This window comes from Melanostigma gelatinosum, assembly GCF_949748355.1.
Source record: "Melanostigma gelatinosum genome assembly, chromosome: 11".
Classification (NCBI taxonomy): Eukaryota; Metazoa; Chordata; class Actinopteri; order Perciformes; family Zoarcidae; genus Melanostigma; species Melanostigma gelatinosum.
Window position 1 is genome coordinate 27,690,798 of NC_136644.1, and position 20,474 is coordinate 27,711,271.

Consider the following 20,474-nt stretch of genomic DNA (forward strand, 5'->3'; position numbering starts at 1 on the left):
CTTTATTGTTAAGGCATTAATAACTGTTCTATATCAAGGTTTACAGATATTAAGGCAATAATAACTGTTCTATAACTAGGTTTACAGATATTAAGGCATCAGGTGTGAAGCATCTTTGCTGTCAAACTAAATAAATGACTCATTGACGAAATACAGTCTGCTAAACACAGCATTCATCTAATAATATTAACACACATCTAATAACAGGTTTATGACGGTCTATAATGTAGTTAGTGTTTATTTGTCTGCCGTATAAACAGAAAATGATCTATAATATAAACTGCCAAGTTATACAGAACATTAAACACTCATAACTACATTATAGTATGTAATAAACCATTGATTACATAAATTGATAATAGATGATCAATAAAGTAGAACATCACTAACATCCCTCATGATCGCTATTCAACATTCCCCACAAAGACAATAGTTCTGCTGTGATCCGGATCAGGTTAGTCCAGGTTCCTCAGAGCATAGACGCGTTCAGCCACTGCAGAAGAACCACATTCATGTTAAACGGGTTATACCGTGGAACACCTTCAAACTTTACATTCAGGTTAAACGGGTTCTACCGTGGAACACCTTCAAACTTTACATTCACGTTAAACGGGTTATACCGTGGAACACCTTTAGACTTTACATTCACGTTAAACGAGTTCTACCGTGGAACACCTTTAGACTTTACATTCACGTTAAACGAGTTCTACCGTGGAACACCTTTAGACTTTACATTCACGTTAAACGAGTTCTACCGTGGAACACCTTTAGACTTTACATTCACGTTAAACGAGTTCTACCGTGGAACAACTTTAAACTTTACATTCACGTTAAACGGGTTATACCGTGGAACACCTTTAGACTTTACATTCACGTTAAACGAGTTCTACCGTGGAACACCTTTAGACTTTACATTCACGTTAAACGAGTTCTACCGTGGAACACCTTTAGACTTTACATTCACGTTAAACGAGTTCTACCGTGGAACAACTTTAAACTTTACATTCACGTTAAACGGGTTATACCGTGGAACACCTTTAGACTTTACATTCACGTTAAACGAGTTCTACCGTGGAACACCTTTAGACTTTACATTCACGTTAAACGAGTTCTACCGTGGAACAACTTTAAACTTTACATTCACGTTAAACGAGTTCTACCGTGGAACACCTTTAGACTTTACATTCACGTTAAACGAGTTCTACCGTGGAACAACTTTAAACTTTACATTCACGTTAAACGGGTTATACCGTGGAACACCTTTAGACTTTACATTCACGTTAAACGAGTTCTACCGTGGAACACCTTTAGACTTTACATTCACGTTAAACGAGTTCTACCGTGGAACAACTTTAAACTTTACATTCACGTTAAACGGGTTATACCGTGGAACACCTTTAGACTTTACATTCACGTTAAACGAGTTCTACCGTGGAACACCTTTAGACTTTACATTCACGTTAAACGAGTTCTACCGTGGAACACCTTTAGACTTTACATTCACGTTAAACGAGTTCTACCATGGAACAATTGTTAAACTTCATGCCCCACGGCCTCCAGGAGTGTTCAATGTGTGAAGGAGTGAAGCTTCTTACCTCCATCATGGTGAACTCAATAGTTCCTGAGTTATCTTTGTCCAGCGTGGTGAACGTGTCTGTGGAGAGGAAACATTCATCATCATCATCATCATCATCATCATGGAGTCCTAAGAGGACTGTAAAGGAACTCACCAAACATGGTCTCCAGACGAACCAAACAGCTCACAAAGTTGTCGAAGTCTACGGTTAGATCCGGGTCACTGTAACGAGCCACCAGGACCTGATGGAGCGTGTTGTTCAGACTGAAACCTGGAACGAGGTCACAGGTGAATACATCACTAAGAGGTTTAATTGCGTTGGAATACCGTATTATGTTGAAGTATTTTACCAGCTTCCTCCACAGCCGTCCTCATCTCAGTGGAGCTCATCGTCCCTGAATTGTCCACGTCCTTCTCACGGTAAATTTTCTGAGAACAGCAGAGACTTTATTAAAGATCTGGTTCATGGTGTCCTGGTGGATCTACAATGTAACCTGGTTCACATGGAACCAGAAAAAACAGGTTCTGGATCTGAGACTCACCAGGTAGTTCTCGATTTTGGTCCACAGCACTTTGAACTCCACCAGACCCAGTTTACCGCTGCCGTCTTTCTGCAGCAACAGTTCAGGAACATGACACATGATGTTTACACTTGCTCACATACCTGTAATATTTTACCCATCAGCCACTGCGGCAGCTTCTCTGTGACGTGGAGGACTTGTCTCTGGTTTCTGAAGACTAAATCAGTTCTTACCTGAACTATAAACTAAACCGTATTCGTGCTAGAAGGATACGTCCAGCATGTTGATCATATTACGACACGTTGAGATGCTGAAGCCGTTGGTCTCGATGTCCGAACCTGTCAGAGACAAACAGGTCAACACCTCAACCCGTTCACACCTGAAGATAAACTTCAACCCGTTCACACCTGAAGATAAACTTCAACCCGTTCACACCTGAAGATAAACTTCAACCCGTTCACACCTGAAGATAAACTTCAACCCGTTCACACCTGAAGATAAACTTCAACCCGTTCACACCTGAAGATAAACTTCAACCCGTTCACACCTGAAAATGAACCTCAACCCGTTCACACCTGAAGATGAACCTCAACCCGTTCACACCTGAATATAAACTTCAACCCGTTCACACCTGAAGATAAACTTCAACCCGCTCACACCTGAAAATGAACCTCAACCCGTTCACACCTGAAGATGAACCTCAACCCGTTCACACCTGAAGATAAACTTCAACCCGTTCACATCTGAAGATAAACTTCAACCCGTTCACACCTGAAGATAAACTTCAACCCGTTCACACCTGAAGATAAACTTCAACCCGTTCACACCTGAAAATAAACTTCAACCCGTTCACACCTGAAAATGAACCTCAACCCGTTCACACCTGAAGATGAACCTCAACCCGTTCACACCTGAAGATGAACCTCAAACCGTTCACACCTGAAGATGAACCTCAACCCGTTCACACCTGAAGATAAACTTCAACCCGTTCACACCTGAAAATAAACTTCAACCCGTTCACACCTGAAAATGAACCTCAACCCGTTCACACCTGAAGATGAACCTCAACCCGTTCACACCTGAAGATAAACTTCAACCCGTTCACACCTGAAGATGAACCTCAACCCGTTCACACCTGAAAATTAACCTCAACCCGTTCACACCTGAAAATGAACCTCAACCCGTTCACACCTGAAGATGAACCTCAACCCGTTCACACCTGAAGATGAACCTCAACCCGTTCACACCTGAAAATGAACCTCAACCCGTTCACACCTGAAGATAAACTTCAACCCGTTCACACCTGAAAATGAACCTCAACCCGTTCACACCTGAAGATGAACCTCAACCCGTTCACACCTGAAGATGAACCTCAACCTGTTCACACCTGAAGATAAACCTCAACCCGTTCACACCTGAAGATGAACCTCAACCCGTTCACACCTGAAGATGAACCTCAACCCGTTCACACCTGAAGATGAACCTCAACCCGTTCACACCTGAAGATGAACCTCAACCCGTTCACACCTGAAAATGAACCTCAACCCGTTCACACCTGAAGATAAACCTCAACCCGTTCACACCTGAAGATGAACCTCAACCCGTTCACACCTGAAGATGAACCTCAACCCGTTCACACCTGAAGATGAACCTCAACCCGTTCACACCTGAAAATGAACCTCAACCCGTTCACACCTGAAAATGAACCTCAACCCGTTCACACCTGAAAATGAACCTCAACCCGTTCACACCTGAAGATGAACCGCAACCCGTTCACACCTGAAGATGAACCTCAAACCGTTCACACCTGAAGATGAACCTCAACCCGTTCACACCTGAAGATAAACTTCAACCCGTTCACACCTGAAAATAAACTTCAACCCGTTCACACCTGAAAATGAACCTCAACCCGTTCACACCTGAAGATGAACCTCAACCCGTTCACACCTGAAGATAAACTTCAACCCGTTCACACCTGAAGATGAACCTCAACCCGTTCACACCTGAAAATTAACCTCAACCCGTTCACACCTGAAAATGAACCTCAACCCGTTCACACCTGAAGATGAACCTCAACCCGTTCACACCTGAAGATGAACCTCAACCCGTTCACACCTGAAAATGAACCTCAACCCGTTCACACCTGAAGATAAACTTCAACCCGTTCACACCTGAAAATGAACCTCAACCCGTTCACACCTGAAGATGAACCTCAACCCGTTCACACCTGAAGATGAACCTCAACCCGTTCACACCTGAAGATAAACCTCAACCCGTTCACACCTGAAGATGAACCTCAACCCGTTCACACCTGAAGATGAACCTCAACCCGTTCACACCTGAAGATGAACCTCAACCCGTTCACACCTGAAGATGAACCTCAACCCGTTCACACCTGAAAATGAACCTCAACCCGTTCACACCTGAAGATAAACCTCAACCCGTTCACACCTGAAGATGAACCTCAACCCGTTCACACCTGAAGATGAACCTCAACCCGTTCACACCTGAAGATGAACCTCAACCCGTTCACACCTGAAAATGAACCTCAACCCGTTCACACCTGAAAATGAACCTCAACCCGTTCACACCTGAAAATGAACCTCAACCCGTTCACACCTGAAGATGAACCGCAACCCGTTCACACCTGAAAATGAACCTCAACCCGTTCACACCTGAAGATGAACCTGAACCTGAAGGTAAAACCTTTGTGTCTCACGTTTGGTCACCACTTTGTTGAGGATCTTCTGCAGCTCGAAGGTCGAGATCTCACAGTCCTGCAGCACAGAAGCTCCATTAGTTAGAAATGAGGTATTTTATATAAACGTATACATACTTATACAATAAATATAGTAAATGTACTACATGAGCAGCTCACCCCTCCTGCCAGCTGTCCAAACAGACCTCTGAACCGATCGTCCACATCGTCTTCATCGATGTCGATCTAAAAACGAGAGTTCATCGGTTATTTCTCCAACCAGGAAGAAGTTAATCAGTCAAAGTTCTGAAGTCAAGTCTCACCTTTTCCACTCTGGACTCGATGGGGTCGTCCAGCTCTCTGCAGGGACAAAGATATCAGCTTTAGAGGACAGTTGTCTCTAGTTTTACGATGATTTAACAAGTTAAAGTTAAAGTGAAGACTTACTGGAACTCAGCCTGTTTCTCGGAGAAGACACGGACACAGAAGTCTCCGTTCTTTTGTGCCTCGAAGGTGGACGGAAGGATCAGATATTCTCCCGGTGGCAGACAGAAGCGGCTGCAGACTTCTCGCAGGTTGATGAAGGTTTCGGAGCGAGCGGCCGAAGCGTTACGCAGGAAGAAGTTCTTGTTCAGGTGGACGTTCCTCTGACCGCGGTTCTGACGGAGGAGACATAACAAAGGGGGACAACATCAGACTGAATGCGTCTCAGATAAACTATCAAAATGTGGAGCAACAAACGCTGAGCAGACAGGAAGTGAGACACCGATGGTCTTCGTACCTCTTCAGGAACCTGGAACAGAAGAAAAGAGGAGAGTTAAAGCTTCAGACTCGGTTCACTTTGTTCGTCAGCAGGTTATGAAACATGGAGGTCTATGACGTGGACCAAAGAGGATCCTTCTACTTCAACATAGAACCCTGAACCGGGGTCTAGACCACCGCCTCCCTGAGACCACTATTCTACGACTGAATGAGAGTCTAGTGATGGTGAATCAGCCCAGAGATCCACTTCCTGTTTCCTCTCTGAGCGTTTGGAAAACACAAACATCGTCTCCTAGACCGACTGATCCTAGACTGACTGATCCTAGTCCGACTGATCCTAGACTGACTGATCCTAGACCAGCTGATCCTAGACCAGCTGATCCTAGACCAGCTGATCCTAGACCAGATGATCCTAGTCCGACTGATCCTAGACCGACTGATCCTAGACCAGATGATCCTAGTCCGACTGATCCTAGACTGACTGATCCTAGACCAGCTGATCCTAGACCAGATGATCCTAGACCAGCTGATCCTAGCCCAGCTGATCCTAGACCAGATGATCCTAGACCAGATGATCCTAGTCCGACTGATCCTAGACTGACTGATCCTAGACTGACTGATCCTAGACCAGCTGATCCTAGGGCAACTGATCCTAGACCGACTGATCCTAGACCAGATGATCCTAGTCCAACTGATCCAAGGCCGACTGATCCTAGACCAGATGATCCTAGACCAGCTGAACTGAGAACAGGATTAGTCCAGTTTCCTGCAGCACTACTCGTCTCAGTCTGAACTGGTTCAACCAACCTCTTTGAAGGAAAATCTGAAGAATTTGCCTGGAAGGCAGATTTTGAGAACCTCCTTCATAAATGGATCGACCTCCAGAGACCCAAAACCCCCACAACCGGTCTCACCTCGTAGATGGCGAATCCCACCGTGTGCATGTCTTCTCCCATTTTCCTCATGCGTCTGCGGTTCTTCTGGATCAGACCGACCACGAAGCTGCAGCCGTTCTCTCCGTCGTCCGGGTCGTCGTCCTCCTCGTCCAGACGGATCACAAACTGAGGGTTCGTCCAGAACGTGTCTGCGGTTTAAAAACAAAAACGTGGGGATAAAAACAGCTGTGACTATGGGGTGCACTAAACCCTCCTCTCTGGTCTGACAGGATCACTCACTCGGAAAGTTCCTGCAGCCTCCGGCAGTGGATCCTCTCCTCCAGCTGCCGTCGAACTTGGACAGAGACCACTTGGAGACGGAGTCGTCGCTCAGGGCGTCGGGCGTCAGGTTGCAGATCTCCAGCCGGGAGTAATGTCGCAGGAAGTCATTGAAAGACATCCTGGAAGACAGAGCAGAGGGTATCACTTCCCAAAGCCACCTGATGATGAGTTCAGGTAGTTTGGAGATAAAAAAAAGTGAGTTTTACCAGAACTCTCCGTCCTCTGAGCGATGACTCAGACGCTCTTGGTCCTCGTCGCTGATCTGATGCCACTGAGCCGAGCTGTCAGACAGGAAACAGTTTCAGAATAAGAGTCTGAAATATCACGTCAACAAGAAACTAAACAGTTGACCCTCCGGATCACAGAGTGCACAGTAACCACGTCACAGACTCCACCCGGCTGACGTAGACAGCAGGGAGGTGCCAGGTTACAAAAACAAGCTGACAGGAGCTCCAGGTGTGAACATGACACTCAGTCCAATCAGTCACGTTAGTACAGGAGCCACCGGTTTGTTTAGCTGCTGCTGGAAACACCCTGAAGCCTGAAGTGCTGCACATGGAGTACTCCTGTAGTACTCCTGTAGTACTCCTGTAGTAGGTAGTAAACATGTAGTACTCCTGTAGTACTCCTGTAGTACTTGTGTAATACTAGTGTCATTATAGTACCATTAAAAGGACTCACCCACACAGTCATACTACAGTATGTGTGATTCTAGATGTAGTTGGTCTACAACAGAGTTCTCAAAGTCTGATATCCGTTCACACAGTGGACAGATCTGAGATCAGCTCCATGGATGTACAGACGTCACAGGATAGAGATCCTTTATGGAAGTTTATTGTGGATCAGAGATGATGGTGAACAAGAGAACAAAATTCACCTCCCGCAGTATGTTTCTCTTTAACTCTTCCTCCACTTACGTCTACATCATACTCACTTATCGCTCCAGTCTCCGGTCCACTCCACCTGACCCCAGGGGTTCCTGATCCGGATCAGCTTCTCCATGTTGCCACGGTACTCCACCTGCAGCCAATCACACGCAGCGCAAAACCACAGAGTTACATCTGATAGGACGATCAGCAACCCCATCACTTTAAAATTCACCAATAAAGAGCTGAAGCCCCGCCTCTATTCAGGTGAGACAGGTGTTTTAGGGAAACAAAGATCTGCCTTTTAGGACTCAAAGGTTCCAGTTAGCCGCTCCTACTGACTCATGGGAAATGTAGTTTAATGTTGTGGTGAGGCTTTCACGTTTATATAAAATGATGTTTCAGGTGTTCAGACAGGTGAGTGTAGGGGGCGGGTCCTCTCACCTGAGCTGCACCTGTCACAGAGTAGGCGTGGCCTTTCACCAGCTTCTGAGAGGTAACTGCCTCGGAGTCGGATGAGCTGGTGATCTGAAACAAAAATTTAAAACTGCTTATTAACTTAAATACAAATGTTTAACCTCTGTATCAGTGATGATTTCATTTTCAAAGAAATAAACAAATAAATTCAGAGATAAATGAGATAAAAGATCAATTAATATCTAACAGCACCACTACATGGCTCCTACATGGGCTGTGATGTACTGATGATGAATTCATGTGGGTTCATTACAGTACCCCTGTAGTACCCCTGTGGTACTCCTGTAGTACTCCTGTAGTACCCCTGTGGTACCCATGTGGTTCCCCTGTAGTACTCCTGTGGTACCCATGTGGTTCCCCTGTAGTACTCCTGTGGTACCCATGTGGTTCCCCTGTAGTACTCCTGTAGTACCCCTGTGGTACCCATGTGGTTCCCCTGTAGTACTCCTGTGGTACCCATGTGGTACCCATGTGGTTCCCCTGTAGTACTCCTGTAGTACCCATGTGGTTCCCCTGTGGTTCCCCTGTAGTACCCCTGTGGTACCCATGTGGTTCCCCTGTAGTTCCCCTGTGGTACCCATGTGGTTCCCCTGTAGTACTCCTGTAGTACCCCTGTGGTACCCATGTGGTTCCCCTGTAGTTCCCCTGTGGTTCCCCTGTAGTACCCCTGTGGTACCCATGTGGTTCCCCTGTAGTTCCCCTGTGGTACCCATGTGGTTCCCCTGTAGTACCCCTGTGGTACCCATGTGGTTCCCCTGTAGTTCCCCTGTGGTTCCCCTGTGGTACCCCTGTGGTACCCATGTGGTTCCCCTGTAGTTCCCCTGTGGTACCCATGTGGTTCCCCTGTAGTTCCCCTGTGGTACCCATGTGGTTCCCCTGTAGTTCCCCTGTGGTACCCATGTGGTACCCCTGTTGTACCCATGTGGTACCCCTGTGGTACTCATGTGGTTCCCCTGTGGTACCCATGTGGCACCCCTGTAGTACCCCTGTTGTACTCATGTGGTTCCCCTGTTGTACTCATGTGGTTCCCCTGTGGTTCCCCCTGTGGTTCCCCCTGTGGTTCCCCATGTTGTCCCCCTGTGGTTCCCCTGTGGGTCCCCATGCAGTACCCCTGTGGTTCCCCATGTTGTCCCCCTGTGGTTCCCCTGTGGGTCCCCATGTTTCCCCCCTGTGGTTCCCCCTGTGGTTCCCCATGTTGTCCCCCTGTGGTTCCCCTGTGGGTCCCCATGCAGTACCCCTGTGGTTCCCCTGTGGTTCCCCATGTTGTCCCCCTGTGGTTCCCCTGTGGGTCCCCATGCAGTACCCCTGTGGTTCCCCTCGGTGTTCTCAGAGCTTACGTCAATGGAGCAGCCCATCAGTGAACCACGGTGCTGAGCTTTCTGGATGATGTGGAACAGATGTGGATCAGGTTTATTTAGGTCGTGGACCTCAGCGATTCCTCCAGTGAAATCCTCAAACCCCTCAGTGGTGGATCCTCCAGACAGAGCCTCGTAACAGCCGTTCAACCTGCAGCGACGTCACATGTCATTAACACCTGAAGACTAACTGGACCACAAAGTCCACAAAGTAGGTGTTCAGTCTTTGACGACATAAAATGGTGTGTATACTATGTGTGTATAGTATGCACACTGTGTGTGTGTGTGTCTCCCCGCTGGATGAACAAATGTGAAGAATGCAGCGACGTGTAGGAACAAAAACCTGAAGACACAAACACACCGTCTATTATCACCTGTACGCCTCCACTAATCCCAGCTGATCTCAGCTTACTGGGCTGTTACTGGGAGGACACACTGGGACAAGGACGGGACAGACCCGGGGATGAGGTCATAGATACACTACATGAACAGAAGTAATTAAAAGTACTTTTGGTCCGGTTCTGTTTTTCCTGGTTTATCATCGGCCTCTTGGTTCCAATAAAAAGTGGACACGAGACAGCTGAGGGACGCCAGACAGCTGAGGGACGCCAGACAGCTGAGGGACACGAGACAGCTGAGGGACACGAGACAGCTGAGGGACGCGAGACAGCTGGTGGACGCCAGACAGCTGAGGGACACGAGACAGCTGAGGGACACGAGACAGCTGAGGGACGCCAGACAGCTGGTGGACGCCAGACAGCTGGTGGACGCCAGACAGCTGAGGGACGCGAGACAGCTGAGGGACGCGAGACAGCTGAGGGACGCGAGACAGCTGAGGGACGCGAGACAGCTGAGGGACGCCAGACAGCTGGTGGACGCCAGACAGCTGAGGGACGCCAGACAAATGAGGGACGCCAGACAAATGAGGGACGCCAGACAGCTGAGGGACGCCAGACAGCTGAGGGACGCGAGACAGCTGAGGGATGTGAGACAGCTGAGAGAGAAGAGACAGCTGGTAGACACGAGACAGGTTCAGGTCTTACTTGGCGTAGGCCTTCTCCAGCAGAGCACTCCAGAACTCTCTCCCCTCTGCCGAGTGGACGAACATCAGCTCTCCGTCTTTGACCGGCAGACGGTCGTCAATCACAACGTCCACCCACTCACCGTACTGCCAGAACTGAGACGGGACAGACAGAAGGGACAATGAGACATGATAGACATGATGGACATGATGGACATGGACATGAGACATGAAGCATGAGACATGATGGACGTGATACATGGACATGAGACATGATGAGATGATGGACATGAGACATGATGAGATGATGGACATGAGACATGGACATGATGGACATGATACATGGACATGAGACATGATGAGATGATGGACATGAGACATGGACATGATACATGAGACATGATGAGATGATGGACATGAGACATGACGGCCATGAGACATGATGAGATGATGGACATGAGACATGATGAGATGATGGACATGAGACATGATGGACTCTGTATTTGTGTACCTTCTTAAATACTACTAGTACTCTGTGTATTTGTACCTGGAAATGGAAGATGCCTGCGTACTCTCCTCTACTGAAGCTTTGTCCATGAGGAACGACTCGAGCCAGAACTTCTTCGTTCAGAGTCAGAGAGGCGATGGCAGCGAGCAGCCAGCAGTCACCTGGATGACAGACAGGAAGGGGCGGGGCTTAGTCAAGGCCTCTGCTGCTCTGTGATTGCCTGGATTGCCTCTCAGGCATTTCCCTTTGTTGCCATAGAAACTACTGTGATGACATCACCATCAGTCAGCCGCCGCCCACCTGCTTTGTTTACTGTCTCTGATGACACGCCTCGACACACACACACACACAAAAACTAAAACACCTCACAGTCTCCTTCATCTACAGTCTAGACTAAAACTAAAACACCTCACAGTCTCCTTCATCTACAGTCTAGACTGAAACTAAAACACCTCACAGTCTCCTTCATCTATAGTCTAGACTAAAACTAAAACACCTCACAGTCTCCTTCATCTACAGTCTAGACTAAAACTAAAACACCTCACAGTCTCCATCTACAGTCTAGACTAAAACTAAAACACCTCACAGTCTCCTTCATCTAAAGTCTAGACTAAAACACCTCACAGTCTCCTTCATCTACAGTCTAGACTAAAACTAAAACACCTCACAGTCTCCTTCATCTACAGTCTAGACTAAAACTAAAACACCTCAGTCTCCTTCATCTACAGTCTAGACTAAAACTAAAACACCTCACAGTCTCCTTCATCTACAGTCTAGACTAAAACTAAAACACCTCACAGTCTCCTTCATCTACAGTCTAGACTAAAACACCTCACAGTCTCCTTCATCTACAGTCTAGACTAAAACTAAAACACCTCACAGTCTCCTTCATCTACAGTCTAGACTAAAACTAAAACACCTCACAGTCTCCTTCATCTATAGTCTAGACTAAAACACCTCACAGTCTCCTTCATCTAAAGTCTAGACTAAAACTAAAACACCTCACAGTCTCCTTCATCTAAAGTCTAGACTAAAACTAAAACACCTCACAGTCTCCTTCATCTACAGTCTAGACTAAAACTAAAACACCTCACAGTCTCCTTCATCTACAGTCTAGACTAAAACTAAAACACCTCACAGTCTCCTTCATCTACAGTCTAGACTAAAACACCTCACAGTCTCCTTCATCTACAGTCTAGACTAAAACTAAAACACCTCACAGTCTCCTTCATCTACAGTCTAGACTAAAACACCTCACAGTCTCCTTCATCTACAGTCTAGACTAAAACTAAAACACCTCACAGTCTCCTTCATCTACAGTCTAGACTAAAACACCTCACAGTCTCCTTCATCTACAGTCTAGACTAAAACTAAAACACCTCACAGTCTCCTTCATCTACAGTCTAGACTAAAACACCTCACAGTCTCCTTCATCTACAGTCTAGACTAAAACACCTCACAGTCTCTTTCATCTAAAGTCTAGACTAAAACTAAAACACCTCACAGTCTCCTTCATCTACAGTCTAGACTAAAACTAAAACACCTCACAGTCTCCTTCATCTACAGTCTAGACTAAAACACCTCACAGTCTCCTTCATCTACAGTCTAGACTAAAACTAAAACACCTCACAGTCTCCTTCATCTACAGTCTAGACTAAAACTAAAACACCTCACAGTCTCTTTCATCTAAAGTCTAGACTAAAACTAAAACACCTCACAGTCTCCTTCATCTACAGTCTAGACTAAAACTAAAACACCTCACAGTCTCCATCTACAGTCTAGACTAAAACTAAAACACCTCACAGTCTCCATCTACAGTCTAGACTAAAACTAAAACACCTCACAGTCTCCATCTACAGTCTACACTAAAACTAAAACACCTCACAGTCTCCTTCATCTACAGTCTAGACTAAAACTAAAACACCTCACAGTCTCCTTCATCTAAAGTCTAGACTAAAACTAAAACACCTCACAGTCTCTTTCATCTAAAGTCTAGACTAAAACTAAAACACCTCACAGTCTCCTTCATCTACAGTCTAGACTAAAACTAAAACACCTCACAGTCTCCTTCATCTACAGTCTAGACTAAAACTAAAACACCTCACAGTCTCCTTCATCTACAGTCTAGACTAAAACTAAAACACCTCACAGTCTCCTTCATCTACAGTCTAGACTAAAACTAAAACACCTCACAGTCTCCTTCATCTACAGTCTAGACTAAAACACCTCACAGTCTCCTTCATCTACAGTCTAGACTAAAACTAAAACACCTCACAGTCTCCTTCATCTACAGTCTAGACTAAAACACCTCACAGTCTCCTTCATCTACAGTCTAGACTAAAACTAAAACACCTCACAGTCTCCTTCATCTACAGTCTAGACTAAAACACCTCACAGTCTCCTTCATCTACAGTCTAGACTAAAACACCTCACAGTCTCTTTCATCTAAAGTCTAGACTAAAACTAAAACACCTCACAGTCTCCTTCATCTACAGTCTAGACTAAAACTAAAACACCTCACAGTCTCCTTCATCTACAGTCTAGACTAAAACACCTCACAGTCTCCTTCATCTACAGTCTAGACTAAAACTAAAACACCTCACAGTCTCCTTCATCTACAGTCTAGACTAAAACTAAAACACCTCACAGTCTCTTTCATCTAAAGTCTAGACTAAAACTAAAACACCTCACAGTCTCCTTCATCTACAGTCTAGACTAAAACTAAAACACCTCACAGTCTCCATCTACAGTCTAGACTAAAACTAAAACACCTCACAGTCTCCATCTACAGTCTAGACTAAAACTAAAACACCTCACAGTCTCCATCTACAGTCTAGACTAAAACTAAAACACCTCACAGTCTCCTTCATCTACAGTCTAGACTAAAACTAAAACACCTCACAGTCTCCTTCATCTAAAGTCTAGACTAAAACTAAAACACCTCACAGTCTCTTTCATCTAAAGTCTAGACTAAAACTAAAACACCTCACAGTCTCCTTCATCTACAGTCTAGACTAAAACTAAAACACCTCACAGTCTCCTTCATCTACAGTCTAGACTGAAACTAAAACACCTCACAGTCTCCATCTACAGTCTAGACTAAAACTAAAACACCTCACAGTCTCCTTCATCTAAAGTCTAGACTAAAACACCTCACAGTCTCCATCTACAGTCTAGACTAAAACTAAAACACCTCACAGTCTCCATCTAGTCTGGACTAAAACTGAGAAGTCCCCTTTGTGTCTTTGTTCTCACCCAGAGCTCCTTGACAGATGTCCGTTCTCGAGGCTCCAGAGACGATGAACTCGGGGTCAGAGGTCAACTCCTGCACATGAAAGACAACAAGTTATTGATTCATGATTTATGAACATGATCATGTAAGTTATTAATTTATGATCACGATCATGTAAGTTATTGATTTATGATTTATGAACATGATCGTGTAAGTTACTGATTTATGATTTATGAACACGATCATGTAAGTTATTGATTTATGATCACGATCATGTAAGTTATTGATTTATGATTTATGAACACGATCGTGTAAGTTACTGATTTATGATTTATGAACACGATCATATAAGTTATTGATTTATGATCACGATCATATAAGTTATTGATTTATTATTTATGAACACGATCATATAAGTTATTGATTTATAATTTATGAACACGATCGTGTAAGTTATTGATTTATGATTTATGAACATGATCATATAAGTTATTGATTTATGATCACGATCATATAAGTTATTGATTTATTATTTATGAACACGATCATATAAGTTATTGATTTATAATTTATGAACACGATCGTGTAAGTTATTGATTTATAATTTATGAACACGATTGTGTAAGTTATTGATTTATGATTTATGAACACGATCATATAAGTTATTGATTTATGAACACGATCATATAAGTTATTGATTTATAATTTATGAACACGATCGTGTAAGTTATTGATTTATAATTTATGAACACGATCGTGTAAGTTATTGATTTATGATTTATAAACACGATCGTGTAAGTTATTGATTCATGATTTATGAACACGATCATATAAGTTATTGATTCATGATTTATGAACACCATTGTGTAAGTTATTGATTCATGATTTTTGAACACGATCATATAAGTTATTGATTTATGATTTATGAACATGATCGTGTAAGTTATTGATTTATGATTTATGAGCACAATCATATAAGTTATTGATTTATGATTTATGAACACGATCGTGTAAGTTATTGATTCATGATTTATGAACACGATCATGATAGTTATTGATTTATGATTTATGAACACGATTGTGTAAGTTATTGATTTATAATTTATGAACGTGATCATATAAGTTATTGATTTATGATTTATGAACACGATCATGATAGTTATTGATTTATGATTTATGAACACGATCGTGTAAGTTTTTGATTTATAATTTATGAACGCGATCATATAAGTCATTGATTTACGATTCATGAACACGATCATGATAGTTATTGATTTATGATTTATGAACACGATCGTGTAAGTTATTGATTTATGATCACAATCATGTAAGTTATTGATTTATTATTTATGAACACGATCGTGTAAGTTATTGATTTATAATTTATGAACGCGATCATATAAGTTATTGATTTATGATTTATGAACACAATCGTGTAAGTTATTGATTCATGATTTATGAACATGATCATATAAGTTATTGATTCATGATTTATGAACATGATCATATAAGTTATTGATTTATGATTTATGAACACAATCATATAAGTTATTGATTTATGATTTATGAACACAATCATATAAGTTATTGATTCATGATTTATGAACATGATCATATAAGTTATTGATTTATGATTTATGAACACGATCATATAAGTTATTGATTTATGATTTATGAACACGATCGTGTAAGTTACTGATTTGTGAACACGATCATGTAAGTTATTGATTTATGATTTATGAACACGATCGTGTAAGTTATTGATTTATAATTTATGAACGCGATCATATAAGTTATTGATTTATGAACACGATCATATACGTTATTGATTCATAATTTATGAACACAATCGTGTAAGTTATTGATTTATAATTCATGAACAGGATCATATAAGTTATTGATTTATGAACACGATCATATAAGTTATTGATTTATGATTTATGAACACAATCGTGTAAGTTATTGATTTATGATCACAATCATGTAAGTTATTGATTTATTATTTATGAACACGATCGTGTAAGTTATTGATTTATAATTTATGAACGCGATCATATAAGTTATTGATTTATGATTTATGAACACAATCGTGTAAGTTATTGATTCATGATTTATGAACATGATCATATAAGTTATTGATTCATGATTTATGAACATGATCATATAAGTTATTGATTTATGATTTATGAACACAATCATATAAGTTATTGATTTATGATTTATGAACACAATCATATAAGTTATTGATTCATGATTTATGAACATGATCATATAAGTTATTGATTTATGATTTATGAACACGATCATATAAGTTATTGATTTATGATTTATGAACACGATCGTGTAAGTTACTGATTTGTGAACACGATCATGTAAGTTATTGATTTATAATTTATGAACGCGATCATATAAGTTATTGATTCATGATTTATGAACATGATCATATAAGTTATTGATTTATGATTTATGAACACGATCATATAAGTTATTGATTTATGATTTATGAACACGATCGTGTAAGTTACTGATTTGTGAACACGATCATGTAAGTTATTGATTCATAATTTATGAACACAATCGTGTAAGTTATTGATTTATAATTCATGAACAGGATCATATAAGTTATTGATTTATGAACACGATCATATAAGTTATTGATTTATGATTTATGAACACCATCGTGTAAGTTATTGATTTATGATCACAATCATGTAAGTTATTGATTTGTGAACATGATCGTGTAAGCTATTACTTTATGAACACGATTGTGTAAGTTACTGATTTGTGAACATGATCGTGTAAGTTATTACTTTATGAACACGATTGTGTAAGTTATTGATTTATGATTTATGAACGCGATCATATAAGTTATTGATTTATGATTTATGAACATGATCATGTAAGTTATTGATTTGTAATTTATGAACACGATCGTGTAAGTTATTGATTTATAATTTATGAACGCGATCATATAAGTTATTGAGTCATGATTTATGAACACGATCGTGTAAGTTATTGATTCATGAACACGATCATATAAGTTATTGATTCATGATTTATGAACACGATCGTGTAAGTTATTGATTCATGATTCATGAACACGATCATATAAGTTATTGATTTATGATTTATGAACACGATCGTGTAAGTTATTGATTCATGATTCATGAACACGATCATATAAGTTATTGATTTATGATTTATGAACACAATCATATAAGTTATTGATTCATGATTCATGAACATGATCGTGTAAGTTATTGATTTATGATTTATGAACACGATCGTGTAAGTTATTGATTCATGATTTATGAACACGATCGTGTAAGTTATTGATTCATGATTTATGAACATGATCGTGTAAGTTATTGATTTATGAACACGATGGTGTAAGTTATTGATTTATGATCACAATCATGTAAGTTATTGATTCATGATTCATGAACACGATCATATAAGTTATTGATTCATGATTTATGAACACAATCATATAAGTTATTGATTCATGATTTATGAACACGATCATATAAGTTATTGATTCATGATTTATGAACACAATCATATAAGTTATTGATTCATGATTTATGAACACGATCATATAAGTTGTTGATTCATGATTTATGAACATGATCGTGTAAGTTATTATTTTATGAACACGATCATGTAAGTTATTGATTTATGATTTATGAACACGATGGTGTAAGTTATTGATTTATGATCACAATCATGTAAGTTATTGATTCATGATTTATGAACACGATCGTGTAAGTTATTGATTTATAATTTATGAACGCGATCATATAAGTTATTGATTCATGATTTATGAACACGATCGTGTAAGTTATTGATTCATGAACACGATCATATAAGTTATTGATTCATGATTTATGAACACGATTGTGTAAGTTATTGATTCATGATTCATGAACACGATCATATAAGTTATTGATTTATGATTTATGAACACGATCGTGTAAGTTATTGATTCATGATTCATGAACACGATCATATAAGTTATTGATTTATGATTTATGAACACGATCGTGTAAGTTATTGATTCATGATTCATGAACACGATCATATAAGTTATTGATTCATGATTTATGAACACAATCATATAAGTTATTGATTCATGATTTATGAACACGATCATATAAGTTGTTGATTCATGATTTATGAACATGATCGTGTAAGTTATTATTTTATGAACACGATCATGTAAGTTATTGATTTATGATTTATGAACACGATGGTGTAAGTTATTGATTTATGATCACAATCATGTAAGTTATTGATTCATGATTTGTGAACACGATCGTGTAAGTTATTGATTTATGATCACGATCGAGAAATTGATTTATGATTCATGGTTAAGGTTACAGACTGTCTCCACTCAGACTTTAGAAGTCAAACTGAAATCTTATTGAATTTGATCTCTGGAGCTTTCGATCATGTCACATGATCTTCTTCAGGACTTTAAGGACTTTTCATTCATGCAAATTCAAACGAGATATTTTTCATTTCCAAGATTCACTTTCATAAAGTGAATTGAATTCCCAAAATTAAATGAATATATTGTAAAACGATTCTGTGAAACCTTGGTGATCAGAAATCTTTGTACTTTGTTTATGAAGCAGCTCCACCCAAACGGGCAAACAGTGGGCGTGGCCCAGTTAAAGCGCAGCTCCCATTGTGAAGGTGCAGCTGGGTGTTTGCAGCCTCACCTGTAAACTGATTTGCAGTGAGCTCAGAGCGGAACCGGCTGAACAGGTTCTGCAGCTTCATTCTACAGGAAGCTGAACTAACCTCACAGCAGACTCCATAAACACTGGTAGTTATTCCTCACTACTCTGAAATAGATCAACGATACAGAGATAAAAGATCTTCTTCTAATCCGTGAACAAACACACTTTAGATCAACATGAAATGCTCAGATAGAAGATATTAGACAGCAGAGTCTTCAACGCTGATAAGATGATAACTGATAAAGTTCTGAGGAGCTGGAGGCTTTGCTCCTCCATCCGTTGGATGTGTTGATCCTGGAACCATAAAGTAGCTTTGACTCATTTACTTGATGGAGTTCATTATTTTAAAGTAGTTTAGGCTCAGTTTATCTAAAGCTTAGGCTCAGCTTTAATGAGTCTCTTTTGAACTGAAGCTTGGCGTCACAGCATGACATTGGTTTAGTGGCTCTGCAGCGACCTCCATCAGAATAAAGACTTTAATTCTCACTGACCGTCGGTCTCTCCCAGGACACCCCTCGGGTCTTGGAGGAGCCCGGGCCCAGCTCCTTGAAGCCCAGAGAGGAGGCCAGCGGCGGGAAGCTCTCGTCCTGGAACAGACGGCCGCTCTCCAGGCAGCGCTCCTTCAGAGCCTCGAAGTCCTGGTTCAGGTACTTCACCGCCTGGCAGCAGGAGCCGATGCCTTGGTCCTTGTCCCGGCGGTGCTGCAGGGTGGTCGCGATGCCCGACATAGTGCTGGGTGTCTAGGTCCGGGTCCTGGTCTGGGTCCTGGTGCGGAGAGTCTTTGTGGTTCGTGTTTGTGACGGGAGTGTGGAAAGTGTTGAGGCTGCAGGTGAGTGACGTCAGGAAGGGAGTTTCCCTCTTCTGTTGTTCCTCACAGTCAAGAGGACGGAATAACAGGTGAGACTTCCGGTGAGTACCTTCACAATAAAACACTTATTTCTGTCAGCATGTAATCCGTCCCTGTTAAAGACGTCTGCAGGGATCAAATATTAGATAGAAATGATAGTCAACATGTTTTACAATTGAAGGGACAAAGTCATATTTTCTATTTAATATTAATATTTAATATTTTTTACTGTTATTTTGATCGATTAAAGAGGTTAAATATATATTAGCTGCTGTAGCGAAACAAATTTCCCCTTGGGGGATGAATAAAGTATCCATCCATCTATCTATCTCTCCATCTATCTCTCCATCTATCTCTCCATCTATCTATCTCTCCATCTATCTCTCAATCTATCTATCTCTCCATCTATCTATCGATCCATCTATCTATCAATCCATCTATCTCTCCATCTATCTCTCCATCTATCTATCGATCCATCTATCTATCTCTCCATCTATCTAGCTCTCCATCTATCTATCAATCCATCTATCTCTCCATCTATCTCTCCATCTATCTATCAATCCATCTATCTATCGATCCATCTATCTATCTCTCCATCTATCTCTCCATCTATCTATCTCTCCATCTATCTCTCCATCTATCTATCTCT

At 41.4% G+C, this 20,474-nt stretch overlaps 1 protein-coding gene across 1 annotated transcript; it reads right to left on the reverse strand.

Annotated features, from left to right (window-relative positions):
* Positions 1-2: 2 nt before the first annotated feature.
* LOC306784929 (calpain-2 catalytic subunit-like) lies at positions 3-19,794 on the reverse strand. The gene is made up of 20 exons (XM_079279129.1): positions 19,470-19,794; positions 14,257-14,326; positions 11,041-11,162; positions 10,516-10,649; positions 9,455-9,623; positions 8,085-8,168; positions 7,709-7,794; positions 6,981-7,055; positions 6,733-6,893; positions 6,460-6,641; positions 5,243-5,454; positions 5,119-5,155; positions 4,976-5,041; positions 4,817-4,874; positions 2,371-2,435; positions 2,119-2,187; positions 1,927-2,005; positions 1,731-1,847; positions 1,596-1,654; positions 3-493 (listed from the first exon to the last, which is right to left on the reverse strand). Exons 1-20 carry the CDS (start codon positions 19,704-19,706, stop codon positions 470-472), a joined length of 2,106 nt encoding a protein of 701 aa, XP_079135255.1. The 5' UTR covers positions 19,707-19,794; the 3' UTR covers positions 3-469.
* Between the last annotated feature and the right edge of the window lie 680 nt (positions 19,795-20,474).

Coding starts and splice junctions, on each gene's coding strand:
- LOC306784929 (XM_079279129.1), bottom strand. CDS start 19,706: ATGTCGGGCATCGCGACCACCCTGCAGCACCGCCGGGACAAGGACCAA. Junction 14,327..19,469: donor TGTCCTGGGAGAGACCGACG/GTCAGTGAGAAT, acceptor TTTCATGTGCAG/GAGTTGACCTCTGACCCCGA. Junction 6,642..6,732: donor AGGCTGCAGGAACTTTCCGA/GTGAGTGATCCT, acceptor TTTAAACCGCAG/ACACGTTCTGGACGAACCCT.